This window comes from Budorcas taxicolor, chromosome 7 (genome assembly GCF_023091745.1).
Source record: "Budorcas taxicolor isolate Tak-1 chromosome 7, Takin1.1, whole genome shotgun sequence".
Lineage (NCBI taxonomy): Eukaryota > Metazoa > Chordata > Mammalia > Artiodactyla > Bovidae > Budorcas > Budorcas taxicolor.
The window spans coordinates 89,358,281-89,373,406 of NC_068916.1; the positions used below are offsets into that span (position 1 = coordinate 89,358,281).

At 40.8% G+C, this 15,126-nt stretch overlaps 1 protein-coding gene across 1 annotated transcript; it reads right to left on the reverse strand.

The window, feature by feature from the left end:
• Positions 1 to 1,098: 1,098 nt before the first annotated feature.
• Positions 1,099 to 14,466, reverse strand: MBLAC2 (metallo-beta-lactamase domain containing 2). Its single transcript, XM_052644283.1, has 2 exons — positions 14,013 to 14,466; positions 1,099 to 1,484 (listed from the first exon to the last, which is right to left on the reverse strand). Exons 1-2 carry the CDS (start codon positions 14,464 to 14,466, stop codon positions 1,099 to 1,101), a joined length of 840 nt encoding a protein of 279 aa, XP_052500243.1.
• Positions 14,467 to 15,126: the final 660 nt, after the last annotated feature.

Sequence of the window (15,126 nt, forward strand, 5' to 3'; positions counted from 1 at the left end):
AAATAGTGGGATAATCTTTCCTATAGTTTTATAAATGGAAATTTCTTTTCATTCAAGACAAAGAATACTGAACAGGAATAGGTGTTGTGAATCAGGATAAAAAAGGCAATTCATTCTAAGTCAGTATCTAACACACATTTTGCAATTAATCTGAAAAGCCTTCTGTGGTACATATGTATGCTTTGTTAAGAAAAAGAATGGTTTATTTTAGGATGTTGTCTGGTACTATAAAATAAGATACATATACTGAAGCTGCTATTTAACAAGGAAAATTTTGTTTATAATAGCTGTTACTATTAAAATAGCATATAATTTAAAAATTATTCTTAATGTGTATATTTTCAAATTTGCCTGACAGTGTCCTTTTGAAAAATCTGACAATTTGTAGTTAGATTACAGACATTTGAACTTTGTTTCTACAATTGAAAATATTATACTTACATAATAACAAACAACAATATATTGTAGCTTTTTTACTGAAGCACTCTGCAATTAATATTTAAAACTTTTCTATAAAATAAAATTCATTGTACTTTTTATAAGTAAAATTACACAACACATAATGTACACTATAATTACATTAAGAACAAATAAAATGAAGCATAAAAATTCTGTACCATAACAATGGATTGTTTTAGCTGTCATTCTAAATGTTAGCTTATTTGTTATGTTTTGAGTTTTTATCTTAAACCCAATAACCTTTATTCTGAAATAACATACTAAAAATATCAAGTCTGGAGTTTAAAACTCTCTTATGCTCTTTTTTTCTAGATCACCTAGGAAATAAGAGAAATGAGACACAGAGATAATTCTATTACTGCAAAATGCCTCCTTGCTTCTCCATATATCTCTATATCATTTCTAGGGCAAATGATACAGGACAATGGCAAATTACAACTTTGGCAAATTACAAGCTCATTTAAGTGGTTTCTTATTTGGAAAAAAGAAAAACTAAGAAGTTCCTTTTTTGGCTTATTCATTCTCAATCTTTTTTTCCTCTAATATATAACAGTACTATAAAAGCACTTCTTAAAATGCTCACTGTTTAAACAACACAAAATGAACTGGAATAATTTATAGAATTAATCAAAGTTGATACTAGGGTGAGGTCCTAGAATTTGTTACACGTAGGGCTAAACTTGCAAGAGATCGCATGGCAAAAGTAGAGACTTTATGGCATATCCCAGCTTTTGAAATATAGTTAGAAGCCAATCGAAAAAGCCTTTCAGCACCAAAGGTATTGAAGTGCCCAGGAAGTACTTTCTCTACCAGACCTCTGTCCACTAATTCTATCAGACGTTCACAGGTTCCAACATAGTCACTTATCCTGCTGTATGGGAGCCAGTCAATTAGTGATCCATCATACACGACGTCTCCACTGAAGAGAATCTTTCGGTCTTTGTCATGCAAGCAAATACTGCCCCTAGAATGACCAGGCATGTGCATAACAGTGAGCTGTCTGTCACCAAGGTTGATCACATCTCCTAAAAATGAAAACAGAATTTACAGATAAACGTGTTAGATATTCGACTTCAATCACTTAAAGAACAGCAGAACACAACAGTTTCAAAGATGCTGGGAAGATGATATTTATTTTACTTTTATTGTAAAAGTAGCCTAGTAATAAAAGATGATTTAAAATAAGTTGCCTACATTTCATTTCTGTTGTTTATTAGACCAGTGTTTGCCAAAGTAAACAGTGGAACACAATTTCTGCTGGTTGTTATAATACATAAAAGAAAAGATTCAGTGGTCAAATAATTTGGAAAACCCTTCCTTCAGTGAAAATTAAACAGCTTTCTTTTCTGCAAGTTATGCTAATGTACATTTAATATGCTAATGTACATTGTGGATATACACAAGTGAGATATGGCTGTATAGTTTCACAAATTTATTTGACCAAAAAATTCATTTTCAGAATATCCATTACACTAATATCCTGGTGACACAATTCAATAATGATACTCTAGCGAGGGTATAGTATTTTTGCCCTTTGTTTTATCACTCTGTGGAAATTAAGGTCTGAGGAACCAGTACAAATGATGATGCTCTGGCTACTGCTATTGCTGTAATACACTGTTCTTAGTCTCGGACCCAGGAACTTCAAGCCTTCCGTCAGAATCCACTAAATTGTCTCAGCCTAACTTACTAACCTACAAATAGGGTAAAATCTCAAACTCCTCCCAGTTATTTGACAGTGGGGACCAAACTGAGCTATATGAATACAAAATTGCTCTTTCACTGGATTTAAATCAGTACAAACTTAGGTAAATCATAATAAATTAAAAGATTCATATTGCTATCTCTAGTGAAAACATATACATATACAGAAAAAAAGAAATATAGCTAAAATTAATAGTGAACTTAAAATGGCATAATAATCAGGAATCACTAAATAGAAAAGACAACAGAAAAAAAATAAAGGCATAAACAGGAAATGACAGAATGGCAGACCTAAATACAACTGTGTCAGTAATTATATAAACATTCTAATCAAAGGCAAAGATTGTCAGACTAGATTTAAAAAGCAAGATATGTACTCAGTCTACAAGAGAGGAACTATAAAATCAAAGCGAAAAATAGGATGATAAGTCATACCTTATAAATATGAATGACAAGAACTAGAGTGGTTATATTGTCAGACAAAATGGATTTTTATATAAAGAATATTACTAGAGAAAAGAGGTACATTTTATGAGGACAAAATTAGGTCAATACCTAATGAAAAAAACTCTAAATGTATATGTACCTTAAAAATTCATAAAATAAAAACTGAGAATTAAAATAAGAATAAACAGTTGAACAATTGTGCTTAGATATTTGAATAGTTTGAATAATTCATAATATAAGCAGATAGAAAATCAGTACGGATACAGAAGACTTGAATACCACCACCAGCCAACTTGATCTAGCTGACATATATAAAATAATTCATGCCCAAAGAGCAAAGTACACATTCCTTCCAATGCACACGAAAGAGATGTTTTGTTATATCTGCACACTGAAAACTACAGTAACACTTTAAAGAGAAATTAAACAGAATGTGAGCAAAAGGAGAAATATGCCATATCCATTGATTGAAGACTTGAAACTTAAGATAGTAATTAAATTCAGTTTCTCCTATACTGCACTCTCTAATATGTACTTTCTGAGATGATACAAATGTTCTGTATCAACACTAGGCAATATGGTAGCCACTAGCACGAGAAATAAAGCTAATGTAACTAAGAAGATAAAATTTTCATTTTAATCAATCTTAACTAATTTAAATTTGCATTAGATAGCTACATGTATTAGATAGCTATGTTCAGAGAACTATACAAAGAAGATCTTCATGACCCAGATAACCATGATAGTGTGATCACTCACCTAGAGCCAGACATCCTGAAATGCAAAGTCAAGTGGGCCAGAGGTAGCATCACTACAAACAAAGCTAATGGAGGTGATGGAATTCCAGCTGAGCAACTTCAAATTCTGAAAGATGATGCTGTGAAAGTGCTGCACTCAAAATGCCAGCAAATTTGGAAAACTCAGCAGTGGGCACAGGACTGGAAAAGATCAGTTTTCATTCCAATCCCAAAGAAAGGCAATGCCAAAGAATGCTCAAACTACTGCACGATTGCACTCATCTCAAACGCTAGCAAAATAATGCTCAAAATTCTCCAAGTCAGGCTTCAACAATATGTGAATCAAGAACTTCCAGATGTTCAAGCTGGATTTAAAAAAGGCAGAGGAACCAGAGATAAAATTGCCAACACTTGTTGGATCATCGAAAAAGCAACAGAGTTCCAGAAAAACATCTACTCTTGCTTTACTGACTATGCCAAAGCCTTTGACTGTGTGGATCACAACAAACTGTGGAAAATTCTGAAAGAGATGGGTATAACGGACCACCTTATCTGCCTCCTGGGAAAGCTGTATGCAGGTCAAGAAGCAACAGAACCGGACATGGAACAATAGACTGGTTCCAAGTTGGGAAAGGAGTACGTCAAGGCTGTATATTGTCACCCTGCTTATCTAACTTATATCCAGAGCACATCATGCAGAATGCTGGGCTGAATGAAGCACAAGCTGGAATCAAGAATTCAGAGAGAAATATCAATAACCTAGATGCTCAGATGACACCACCCTTTAGGCAGAAAGTGAAGAGGAACTAAAAAGCCTCTTGATGAAAGTGAAAGGAGAGTGAGAAAGTTTGCTTAAAGCTCAACATTCAGAAAACTAAGATCTGGTCCCATCACTTCATGGCAAACAGATGGGGAACAATGGAAATAGTAGCTTACTTTATTTGGGGCGGGGCTCCAAAATCACTGCAGATGGTCACTGCAGCCATGAAACTAAAAGATGCTTGCTCCTTGGAAGAAAAGCTATGACCAACCTAGACAGCACATTAAAAAGCAGAGACATTACTTTGCCAACAAAGGTTTGTCTAGTTAAAGCTATGGTTTTTCCAGTAGTCATGTATGGACATGAGAGTTGGACTAAAGAAAGCTGAGTGCCAAAGAATTGATGCGTTTGAACGTGGTGTTGGAGAAGATTCTTGAGAGTTCCTTGGACCGCAAGAAGATCCAACCAGTCCATCCTAAAGGAGATCAGTCCTGGGTGTTCATTGGAAGTACTGATGTGAAGCTGAAACTCCAATACTTTGGTCACCTGGTGCCAAGAATGGACTCATTGGAAAAGACCCTGATGCTGAAAAAGACTGAAGGGGGGTGAAGGGGATGACAGAGGATAAGATAGTTGGATGGCATCACTGACTCAATGAACATGAGTTTAAGTAAGCTCTGGGAGTCGGTGATGGACAGGGAAGCCTGGGATGCTGCAGTCCATGGGGTTGCAAAAAGTCAGACCTGACTGAGCAACTGAATTGAACTGAGCTACATGTGGCTAGTGACTACTGTAATGGTTAGTGCAGATCTATAGATTCAAGAATTGCAATCAAAACCTTGACATGTTTTTTTATAGAAAAAAAATCTGGCTCTAAAATTTATATGAAATGCAAATGACCTGGAATAGCCAAAGCTGGAAGACTTAAACAATCTAATTTCAAGAATTAGAATGAAGTTTAAATAATCAGGAGAGTGTTGTGCTGGCTATACGACAGACATAATTGATGAAAAAGACTAGAGTCCAGAGGAAAACATTCACATATATGGTCAGCGGACTTTTGACAAAAGTATCAACAAAGAGAATCCACTGGGTAAAAGGACAGTCTCTTCAACTAACTGGCCTGGACTACTTTGGAAATCTATATGCAAATAAACAATAAAGTACCTCATAACCTTTCACAATCTTTGCATGAAATGTTCCCTTGGTATCTCTAATTTTCTTGATGAGATCTCTAGTCTTTCCCATTGTATTATTTTCCTCTGTTCTGTTCATTGAACACTAAGGAAGGCTTTCTTATCTCTCCTTGCTATTCTTTGGAACTCTGCATTCAAATGGGTCTATCTTTCTTTTTCTCCTTTGCCTTTCGCTTCGCTTCTTTTCTCAGCTATTTGTAAGGCCTTCTCAGATGACCATTTTGCCTTTATGCATTTATTTTTCTTGGGGATGGTCTTGATCATCTTGTGGTGTTGGAGAAGTCTCTTGAGAGTCCCTTGGACTGCAAGGAGATCCAACCAGTCAACCTAAAGAAAATCAGTTCTGAATATTCATTGGAAGGACTGATGTTGAAATTGAAACTCCAATACTTTGGCCACCTGATGCAAAGAACTGACCCACTTCAAAAGACCCTGATGGTAGGAAAGATTGAAGGCGGGAGGAGAAGGGGATGACAGAGAATGAGATGGTTGAATGGCATCACCGACTCAATGGACATTGAGTTTCAGTAAGCTCTAGGAGTGGGTGATGGACAGAGAAGCCTGGCATGCTGCAGTCCATGGTGTCGCAGAGTCGGACATGCCTGAGCAACTGAACTGAACCTTTCACAACAGTAACAAAAATTAACTCAAAATGGATCATAATCCTAAATGTGAGAGCTTCCAAAAAAAAAAAAAAAGAAGAAAATCTTTGTGAGTTTGGGCTTGTCATAGAGATCTTAAAATAACATAAAAAGCATAAAGCATAAGGAAAAATGATTAGTTGGACTTCATCCAAGTTAAAAACTTTCTTGTCCAAAAAGATACCATTAAGGACTTCCCTGGTTGTGCAATTGGTAAGAATCTGCCTGCCAAGGCAGGGAAGAGAAGTGTTAGTAGCTCAGTCTTGTCCAGCTCTTTGTGATTCCATGGACTGCAGCCTGCCAGCCTCCTCTGTCCATGGGATTCTCCAGGCAAGAATACTGGAGTAGCTAGACTTTCCCTTCTACAGGGGATCTCAACCCAGGGATTGAACCTGGGTCTCCTGTATTGCAGGCGGATTGTCGACCATCTGAGTAACACAATTCCTGGTCTGGGAAGATGTCACAGTTTGCACAGCAACTAAGCCCGTGCACCAAAACTACTTCAGGGCCCACTAGCCGCAACTACTGAGCCTGTGTGCCAAAACTGTGGAAGTCTGGAGCCACAGACTGCAACTACTGAAGCCTGCTCATCTAGACAGGCTTGTGCTCCACAACAAGTCAGCACAATGAGAAGCCTGTGCACCACAACAGAGAGTAGCCCTTGCTCACTGCAAGTAAAGAAAGCTCGTGCACAGCAATGAAGGCCTAGTGCAACCAAAAAAATAAAGACAAGAAAATTTGCTTACTTAAAAAAAAGAGGATACAAGACATACACTGGGAGTAAACACTTGTAAAATGTATATCTGATTAAGAATATATGAAGAACTCTTACAGCTCAATTAGGATAAAACAAAATTTCAATTTTTAAAAAAGAGAAAAGATTTTGATAAGATCTTACGACAAAGAAGATATCTGAATAGCAAGTAAGTGCCTGAAAAGATGCTCAACATAATCAGTCATTGAAGTGAAAGTGAAAGTGAAGTTGCTCAGTCGTGTCTGACTCTTTGCGACCCTGTGGACTGTAGCCTACCAGGCTTCTCCATCCATGGGATTTTCCAAGCAAGAATCCTGGAGTGGGTTACCATTTCCTTCTCCAGGGGATCTCCCTGACCCAGGAATCGAACCCGGGTCTCCCGCATTGGAGGCAGACACTTTAACCTCTGAGCCACCAGGGAAGCCCAAATGCAAATTAAAACCTCAATGAAATACCACTACATACTCACTAGAATGCCTAAAATCAAAAGGACTGACAAAATCAAGTGCTGACAGTGATGTGGAGAAACTGCAACTTATACACTGCACTTGGGAATGTAAAATAGCATAGCACTTTGGAAAACAGTTTGGCACCTTCTTAAACATTTAACATACATTTACCACATGTGTGTATGCGGTATGCCACATTCACCACACAACCCAGAAATTCATTTCTAGCTACCTACCTAGGAAATAAAAGCATGCGTCAACATAAAAACTTACATGTAAACTTTCATGCTGCATTATTCGTAACAGTTCCAAACTAGAAAGTTCAAATTTCCTTCAACAGGTGAATATCTAAAATGTGTTATATTGATAAATGAGTAGTTTCTCAGCAACAGAAAGGAATTATTCGTAGATAAAACAACATGGATGAATCTCCAAAAACAGCATGCCAAATGAAAGAAGACACAAAAGATTGCATGTGATTATGTTTTATATTAAGTATTCAGAAAAAGAAAACTATAATGGCACAAACAGGTCAGTGGGGCCTGGGTGGGAACAGAGGTTGCTTTGGTCTTGTCTCGAATCCCAGTAATTATTAATACAGTAAGATGGAATTAGGTACTCTCAAATTTCCCCACATTCCAGTCATAAGGGGCCACAGTCCTCCACAGGATAATTGTTTCAGATTTAAGGTGCTTCTGGGGATCAAAAACCACTGCCATTTCCTGTATGACTGGTAAATAAGGTAAAGGATATTATAGCTAAGTTGATTTAATAATAGAACTGTTGCAGACAGACTGTTTAATAAATGTACAGAAAGAAGAAGAATGAGGGAAGTTTGATGCTAAAAATGAAGATGTAGAGAATTACCAATGGAGGGATAGAGTTTTATGGATTTTTGATATTCAAAGCCAGGTGATATTCAAAATACTTGGCAGGAGATAAGACATAAGCACCCACCTATCAAAATGGATGCCAACTGTAAACAATTGATAAGGCCACAGTGATGGAATATTATATTAGGTCTGCCATTACCATATGACTTTATAAATACCTTCCCTGTGCGTATAATGCTAACACATATAATTTCATCAAGACCTCTTACAAGAACCAAAATTGTCTATGAAATATATAAATATCATATATAAATTTATGTTAAAAAAAAAATATATATATATATCACATACTATCCTTCCAAGCCTTCACCCTAACCCAGTTGTCACCACATTTCAACCACACTACACTTTTCTTGGCTTCTCAAATATCCTTTCCCATCTTGGCATTCCCCATTTTTAATTTTCATTTCACTTTTAATTAAAGAACTAAATTACATATTTCAAATAAAACATTTCAGGAGGGCTTAAAATGCAAGAAAACATTCTTTGCCCCATTCTGGCTCTATCTCTAATCCTGCTCCCAATAGGCAACCACTGTTAACAATTTTAGCAACTTCTTCTGCTAGTTGCCTCTACTAGATATGTTGTTGTTTGTTGTTCAATCTCTCAGTCATATCCAACTCTGCGACTCCTTGGACTACAGCACGCCAGGCTTCTCCGTTCTTCTCTTTCTCCCAGAGTTTGCTCAAATCCATGTCCATTGAGTCAGTGATGCATCCAACCATCTCGTCCTCTGTCATCCGCTTCTCCTCCTGTCTTCAATCTTTCCCAGCATCAGGGTCTTTTCCCATGAATCAGCTCTTCGCATCAGCTGGTCAAAGTATTGGAGCCCAAGTATTATTTACAGATGACTACCAGGTATAAGCATCTGTAAATAATGTTTATATCTCATACTCTACTGATTTCATTCATGTATTACCATTTCTTGGTTTTTTAGATGTTATCCACTGACTTCCACTATGACACATAAGGATTTTTAGTAGCTCTTTTTACTCCTCTACCACCATGACGACACATGTATACATTTCTCATCCTCCCACCCCTCAAAAGAATGATGATTCAACTGCTTAGATCTGAAATCCTCTCTGCTTGAGGTTCTATCATTGTCAGTGTCATCCTTTGCCATCATCCTGAGGCTTCAACTTTGTCTTGAATTAGATCTTCTATTTCCTATATTCCATGTCTTCCTCTTGGTTTATTCCCTTATTTTGAAGGGAGCAAACAGGATAAAGATATATCTTAAAAAGTGAAGTTTCTCAGTCGTGTCTGACTCTTTGCAACCCTATGGACTGTAGCCCCCCAGGCTCCTGCGTCCATGGGATTTTTCCAGGCAATAATACTGGAGTGGTTGCCATTTCCTTCTCCAGGGAATCTTCCCAACTCAGGGACTGAACTTGGGTCTCCCGCACTGCAGGCAGACTCTTTACTCTCTGAGCCACCAGGAACTATAAGATGTATCTTAGTAGCTTCCTAACAGCATGTGGGAAATAATTTGACTGATACTGGAATGGATGTCAGAATTCTAAGCTGGAAATTGGTTTTATTCAAATAAGTCACAGCTCTTCTTTTCTAGCTCTAACGCCATTATGATTGGTATAGATGACCTTTTTTGTTTCAATTTGTAAGTCTGTAGACTCTTCTTTGATCCCAGCATTCTGAAATTTTATAATAATGTGCCATGGGTTGAATATGTTTTCATCTATGGGCTTTTTCCATCTGAAAACGTATATCCCTTAATCATGGGATATTTTCTCTATTATTCTTTTTCTCTACTTTCTCTATTTGCTCTATCTGTGCTCTTATTATTCTAATGTCAGATTTTTCACACTGGTTCTTTACTAGTTTTCTCCTAGTTTTTCATTTTGCCTATCTGCTCCTTTTCTAAGTTTTCAACTTCATCTTCCAGACCGTGCACTAAATAATTTCTGACGTTTTAAATTCCAAGGGTTCTTTTAGGAGTGTGAATATGGTTCTGCCTGTTGCTTATTTTTAGGGCATCCTATTGTCTCTCAGATATCTTGAATGCAATAGTTTCTGTTATCCCCTGATGATATTAATGATTGTCCTCTTCTCAAGTCGCTTTATGTTCTTTTACTATTTTACTTCATGTGAGAGGATTTTCTCAGATTCTTTTTCATAATGCTTGTTTACCTGTTTAAGAGTTGGAGGATAGTGAAAAATCTGTTTGAAGCACATGCATGACACCTGGTGATGCAGACTTCATTGTAGAAAGTTCAAGCCAAGAATTACCTAGGAGTCAGCATCTTAATCTTTACCCCAGGGCTGGGCAGATTTCCAGATAAGATTCTTCCAAGTTCCTACCTGGAGATATGGGGGCTAAAGGCCTGGCTCTCGTTCTTCTGGGAAGCTAGTAAAGAACATATATGCTGCTGCTGCTAAGTCGCTTCAGTGGTGTCCGACTCTGTGCGACCCCACAGACTGCAGCCCACCAGGCTTCCCCATCCTTGGGATTCTCCAGGCAACAACACTGGAGTGGGCTGCATTTCCTTCTCCAATGCATGAAAGTGAAAAGTGAAAGTGAAGTTGCTCAGTCGTGTCCAACTCCTAGCCACCGCATGGACTCCAGCCCACCAGGCTGCTCCATCCATGGGATTTTCCAGGCAAGAGTACTGGAGTGGGGTGCCATTACCTTCTCCAAGGATATATTATCTATCTATTATTTTTCTGTATTTTTATATACATTCACACACACTTATCCCTCCTCTTTTCCATCTGAAGCCTTGAGCTCATTAGTACTGGGCATCCCTCAATCAAGAAACCCTTTCGCTTCATTCTCCCCAGAGAACCAACTAACTCTGGGGAGAGGCGCATTCACTTAGGGAGAATAATTCCAGAGTTCTAACAGCTTCTTAAGTGGCTTTCCATCAGTTCTACTTATTTTAGTTTTCTTCCTTTTGACCCTGCTAAGGTACTGGCTACTGCTAATTCTTGAGCCTATTAATCTCCTGCAGAACAAAGTGGACTGGCTCTCAATTTTCTATTGCTGGCATAGGATAAAACTGCTAACTCAGTCACCACAGGATTGGCAAGATCCCCTGGAGAAGGAAATGGCAACCCACTCCAGTATTCCTGCCTGGGAAATCCCACGGACAGAGGAGCCTGGCGGGCTACAGTCCATGGGGTCGCAGAGTTGGACACGACTTTGCAACTAAACAACAACAACAATGCAAAACAGAACCTCAGTCAATGTGGATTTATACATAAAACAGACAAACCACGGTCCATTGGCTGCAATCTTAGTGAGATTTTGAGAGGGAGTCAAATTAAATGTGTTCGTACAACCTGCTGCCTCTCTGGGATCTTCATTTTTAATCTCCCCAAACGATCTAAGTCTACCTAAAACAACTGTTGTACTCTCTTGATGACTCTGGGAAAATCATTTAAACATGTATAACAGGAGTCAAAATGCCTGCCTCTTGTGAAAAACAGAATGATGTGTGCCCATTCAAGAAGAACGTGCTGTATCTATCTATTGCTGTCTTCTTATAGGAAGATATGGTTTCACTATCAGTAGGGTGAGTAGCTTTTTTCATCAAAAATGATGCAGTGGGTGATGACCTCACCTTGTTCTCCTCATCCCTCATATGCAAGTCAGCTTTTGGGTTAGTGACACAGTGCACAGACTCATGCTTCTCCATGACAGGTGGTCACCAATACACTAAATGAAACGTAGTGAGCCAGTGAATCTAGCCTCCTTATTTTCTAACTGGAACAATGACGACTATGCTGTTAGGTATGTGCTGTTCACATGTGTGTGTAACTGTATATGAATTTTTTGTGTATCATTTTTTAATATAAATATTTTGTATCTCCTTCCAGGCATCTGGATTATGATAATATTAAGTTAGCAGGCCACACCATTCAGAAGAGACAGGAAATTAATATTCCTGAGAGAAGAGGATATTGGTTTCTACTTGAGAGGGTGAGACATCCAGCTCCTAATGAAAAACAACTTTTAATTTAACACAGTAGTATCACCTTCCAAGTGTTTAGTAAATATTAAGCTTTCTTTTCACACTTTCAAAGGCTTAAAGCACCACACAGGTGGGTTGCATGTCCCCTGCAACTCCCAAAGCCTATAATTCTAGCATTGACTGGGATTTAAAAAATCTGATTTCTAGTCCAGGCTCTCTCCCTAACAGGCTATGTGATTTCAGGCATAATATTCAACCCTGTGTGGACTCTTCATCTATAAAACAATATTTCTTATCATTCTTTCATCATTCATTTCCTGACACAGGAGCCAAAGTAAATAAAAGTCATCTATTCCTTTAAACAACTTAAACATAAATACTGATGCAAAATTTTTCTTTTTGGGGGGAGGGGTCTGAGTTAATTTAGTCTGTATACCCATAAATTGCATAGAAATCCTACTTCTGAAAGTATTAATTTCAAAGAAATATAGTAATTAAAAGCACATTTAATGTAAATTTAGTTTTCTTTCACCTCAAAGTGTCAGGTAATGTAAGGCTCCCATCTAAACCACTTTTAGTCTTCAGATTTAAAATTTTAATGAATAGACTTTTTAAAGTGGTGTGTAAGGTACAGAATCTTGCTATTTTTTATATATCAACTGATCAAGATCTCATCTGTAAGATAAACTCATTTTCGTAAAGTACTTCATTATTTACCATACTGGTTGGTCATAAAGTGAGCCTTACTGTACTGCAGCAACTGGACTTTTTTTTTTTTGCCTCAGAACAGTTCAATAAATTAAACTGGCAAATAAAATAGTTTCAAGATAGGAAAGGGGGTTTCATATCCTATTCAGAATTACCATAAAAATTTATTTTGGGGGTAGGATTAACGTGTGATCTACACGCTTTGATCTACTGTGCCTGGGCTGGAATCCTAGCTTTTGTCTCCATCTTGCTTTGTGGCCCCTAGGCAAGCCATTTAATTGAAGCCATTTAAGTAGCCTCACTTCAAACATGTTGGAGGATAAAATGGTATCAACAGCAGCATTCTAAAAAGAACAAAGAAATTAATACACAAATATCACTGCTGTGACCAACTGGCTCAATCATTTGGTTCAATCATTTCAGTGCCCGTGTGGGGTTGGAAGGGTTGGAACCCTACACTATTTTATTCCATTAATTTCTTTCTGAATCCCATTCTGTTTTTTGCAGAGCCAAAGAGGCCCAAGGTTATCTATGCATTAGTCCACATACTTCACCATTATGGGAACAGCCTCCTTATTAATCTATCTCAGGCCTGGCTTTCAGCCAGAACAGAGAGCTGTCATAACGTTAAGACTCAGGCACATTCTACTTCGTATGTTCACTATCAAGCTTTTTCTCTTGTGAGGCAGCATCAGGAGCAGAAACCTATCTGGAAGCTAAAGAGGCGTGAGCAGATTAGAATCACTGCTCTGCAATGGCCTTCTAAGCCTACAGGTGGGCACTGTCCGTACTGAGCCGATGGAGTGAGCAGTTCTCAAAAAGCACAGAGCAAACGACACGTATTCTCTCCACGAAGCATCATTCCTTAGGAGTCTTTTCGCTAGAAAAGTGCCTGCAAATGACGGACGTGTCTGCGGGGGAAAGAATGGAAATCCTAGTGACCAGACTCTGGTGGTGTTACTACACACCGTAGACCTTCCAGAGGAAACTGACTAGGGGGTGGGGCTGGCTTTCAGTCGAGTGCGCGGCGTCGGTACCCGGCGTCAGAGCTGGCCGGTCTCCTGTAGGAAAGGCTGCGATGGCCTTCCAGCGACTCGATGGTGGAGTGAGTGGGCTTTTTGGCCCCCGGGGAGAGGGGGAGGGAGAAACTGAAGCAAGTGTTTCTGCGATGTGACAAACCAAACCAACCCCCCCACCTCACTCCCTCAACCTCACAGCCAAGCAGGTCTGCATCAAGCATCCCTCGGAACCATCTCTCCCCCAATCCCTTCCCTTAAATGAGACAGCAAGCGCCCGAGAAGGGGGGTGGGGGTGGGAGGTGCGCATTACCATCCTGCAGGACAAGGGTGGGCTGCACCGCCTGCACTCGGAACTGCCTGGCCCTCCAGCCCGGGCTCGGCGCCCGCACCACCTCACTGTCGGACAGCCAGGTCACGGTCTCGAAGTTGTCCCCGCGGGCCAGCGCCTCGGCCTCGGCGTGGTGCACCGCCACCCGGTCGAACTGGTAGAGGCCGCCCGAGTGGTCGAAGTGCACGTGGGTAGCCACGGCCAGCAGCGGCCGGCACGCCGCGTCTTCTCTGGCCGCGCGGTCCCGCAGGAGGCCGGAGGAGTACAGGTACTCGGGGAGGCTGCGCAGCCCCAGGCCGGTGTCGATCACCACGTCCTGCTCGGAGCCCCGCACCAGCCAGATGTTGGCGCGGTTGCCCGACTCGTAGAAGCGTTCCTGAATCCAGAAGATGCCGTCGCCCAGGGACTTGTGGGCGTACCACTCGAGCGCCGACATGCTGCGCGGGGTATGGAGGCCCAAGCCAAGAGGGGGTTTGTGGGCGCGCGCGTGTATGTATGTGTGCCTTCTCGCGGGCGGTCCGGACTCGGGAGCTGCGGCGGTGTAGAGCCGTCTGCCCGCAGCCGGGGACGAGGCGCAGAGCCGGGAGGGGGCGGCGGGGGATGCGGCTGCGGTGAGTGTGTGTGTGTGTGGAGACCTAGGCGAGGAGGAAGGACTCGGGGAGAGGTGCTGCTTGGCGCGTCCGCCCGCACCCTCACGCCGGGTCCGCGGAGAGCAGACGCCGCTGTCCCCGCGCCGGGGCGCCGGAACAATCGCAGCCGTGACTGGCCGCAGCACCAGGAACGTTAACGCACGGGCCAATGCAGTAGTCGGGAGATCCAGAAAGTGACACGCTTCCTAACCTCAGCGGGGTCGGACCGCAGAGCCCTTAGAGCGGGGCGAGAGGGTGGGAGTGCGAGGAAGCCAGGCCGCCCACCCGCCGCGCGCCGCTACGCGCATTTCCAGCCCGCGCGGAAGGAGTCGGGCGAAGGCTGGGTGGGGGCAGGGAGGCGGGGCTGGCCGACTACGGCGCCTGCCGAGGGCTAAAAAAGCTCTGGGCCCGGAGGGCGGGGCCTCGCTAGGGAGTGGGCGGGGATAACTGGTAGGGATCTGAACGCC

Excerpts from the sequence above, each read along its gene's own strand:
- MBLAC2 (XM_052644283.1), bottom strand. The coding sequence starts at position 14,466 with ATGTCGGCGCTCGAGTGGTACGCCCACAAGTCCCTGGGCGACGGCATC. Across the intron at positions 1,485-14,012 it reads CACCCTTGTCCTGCAGGATG|GAGATGTGATCAACCTTGGT; the intron begins GTAATGCGCACC and ends TTTCATTTTTAG.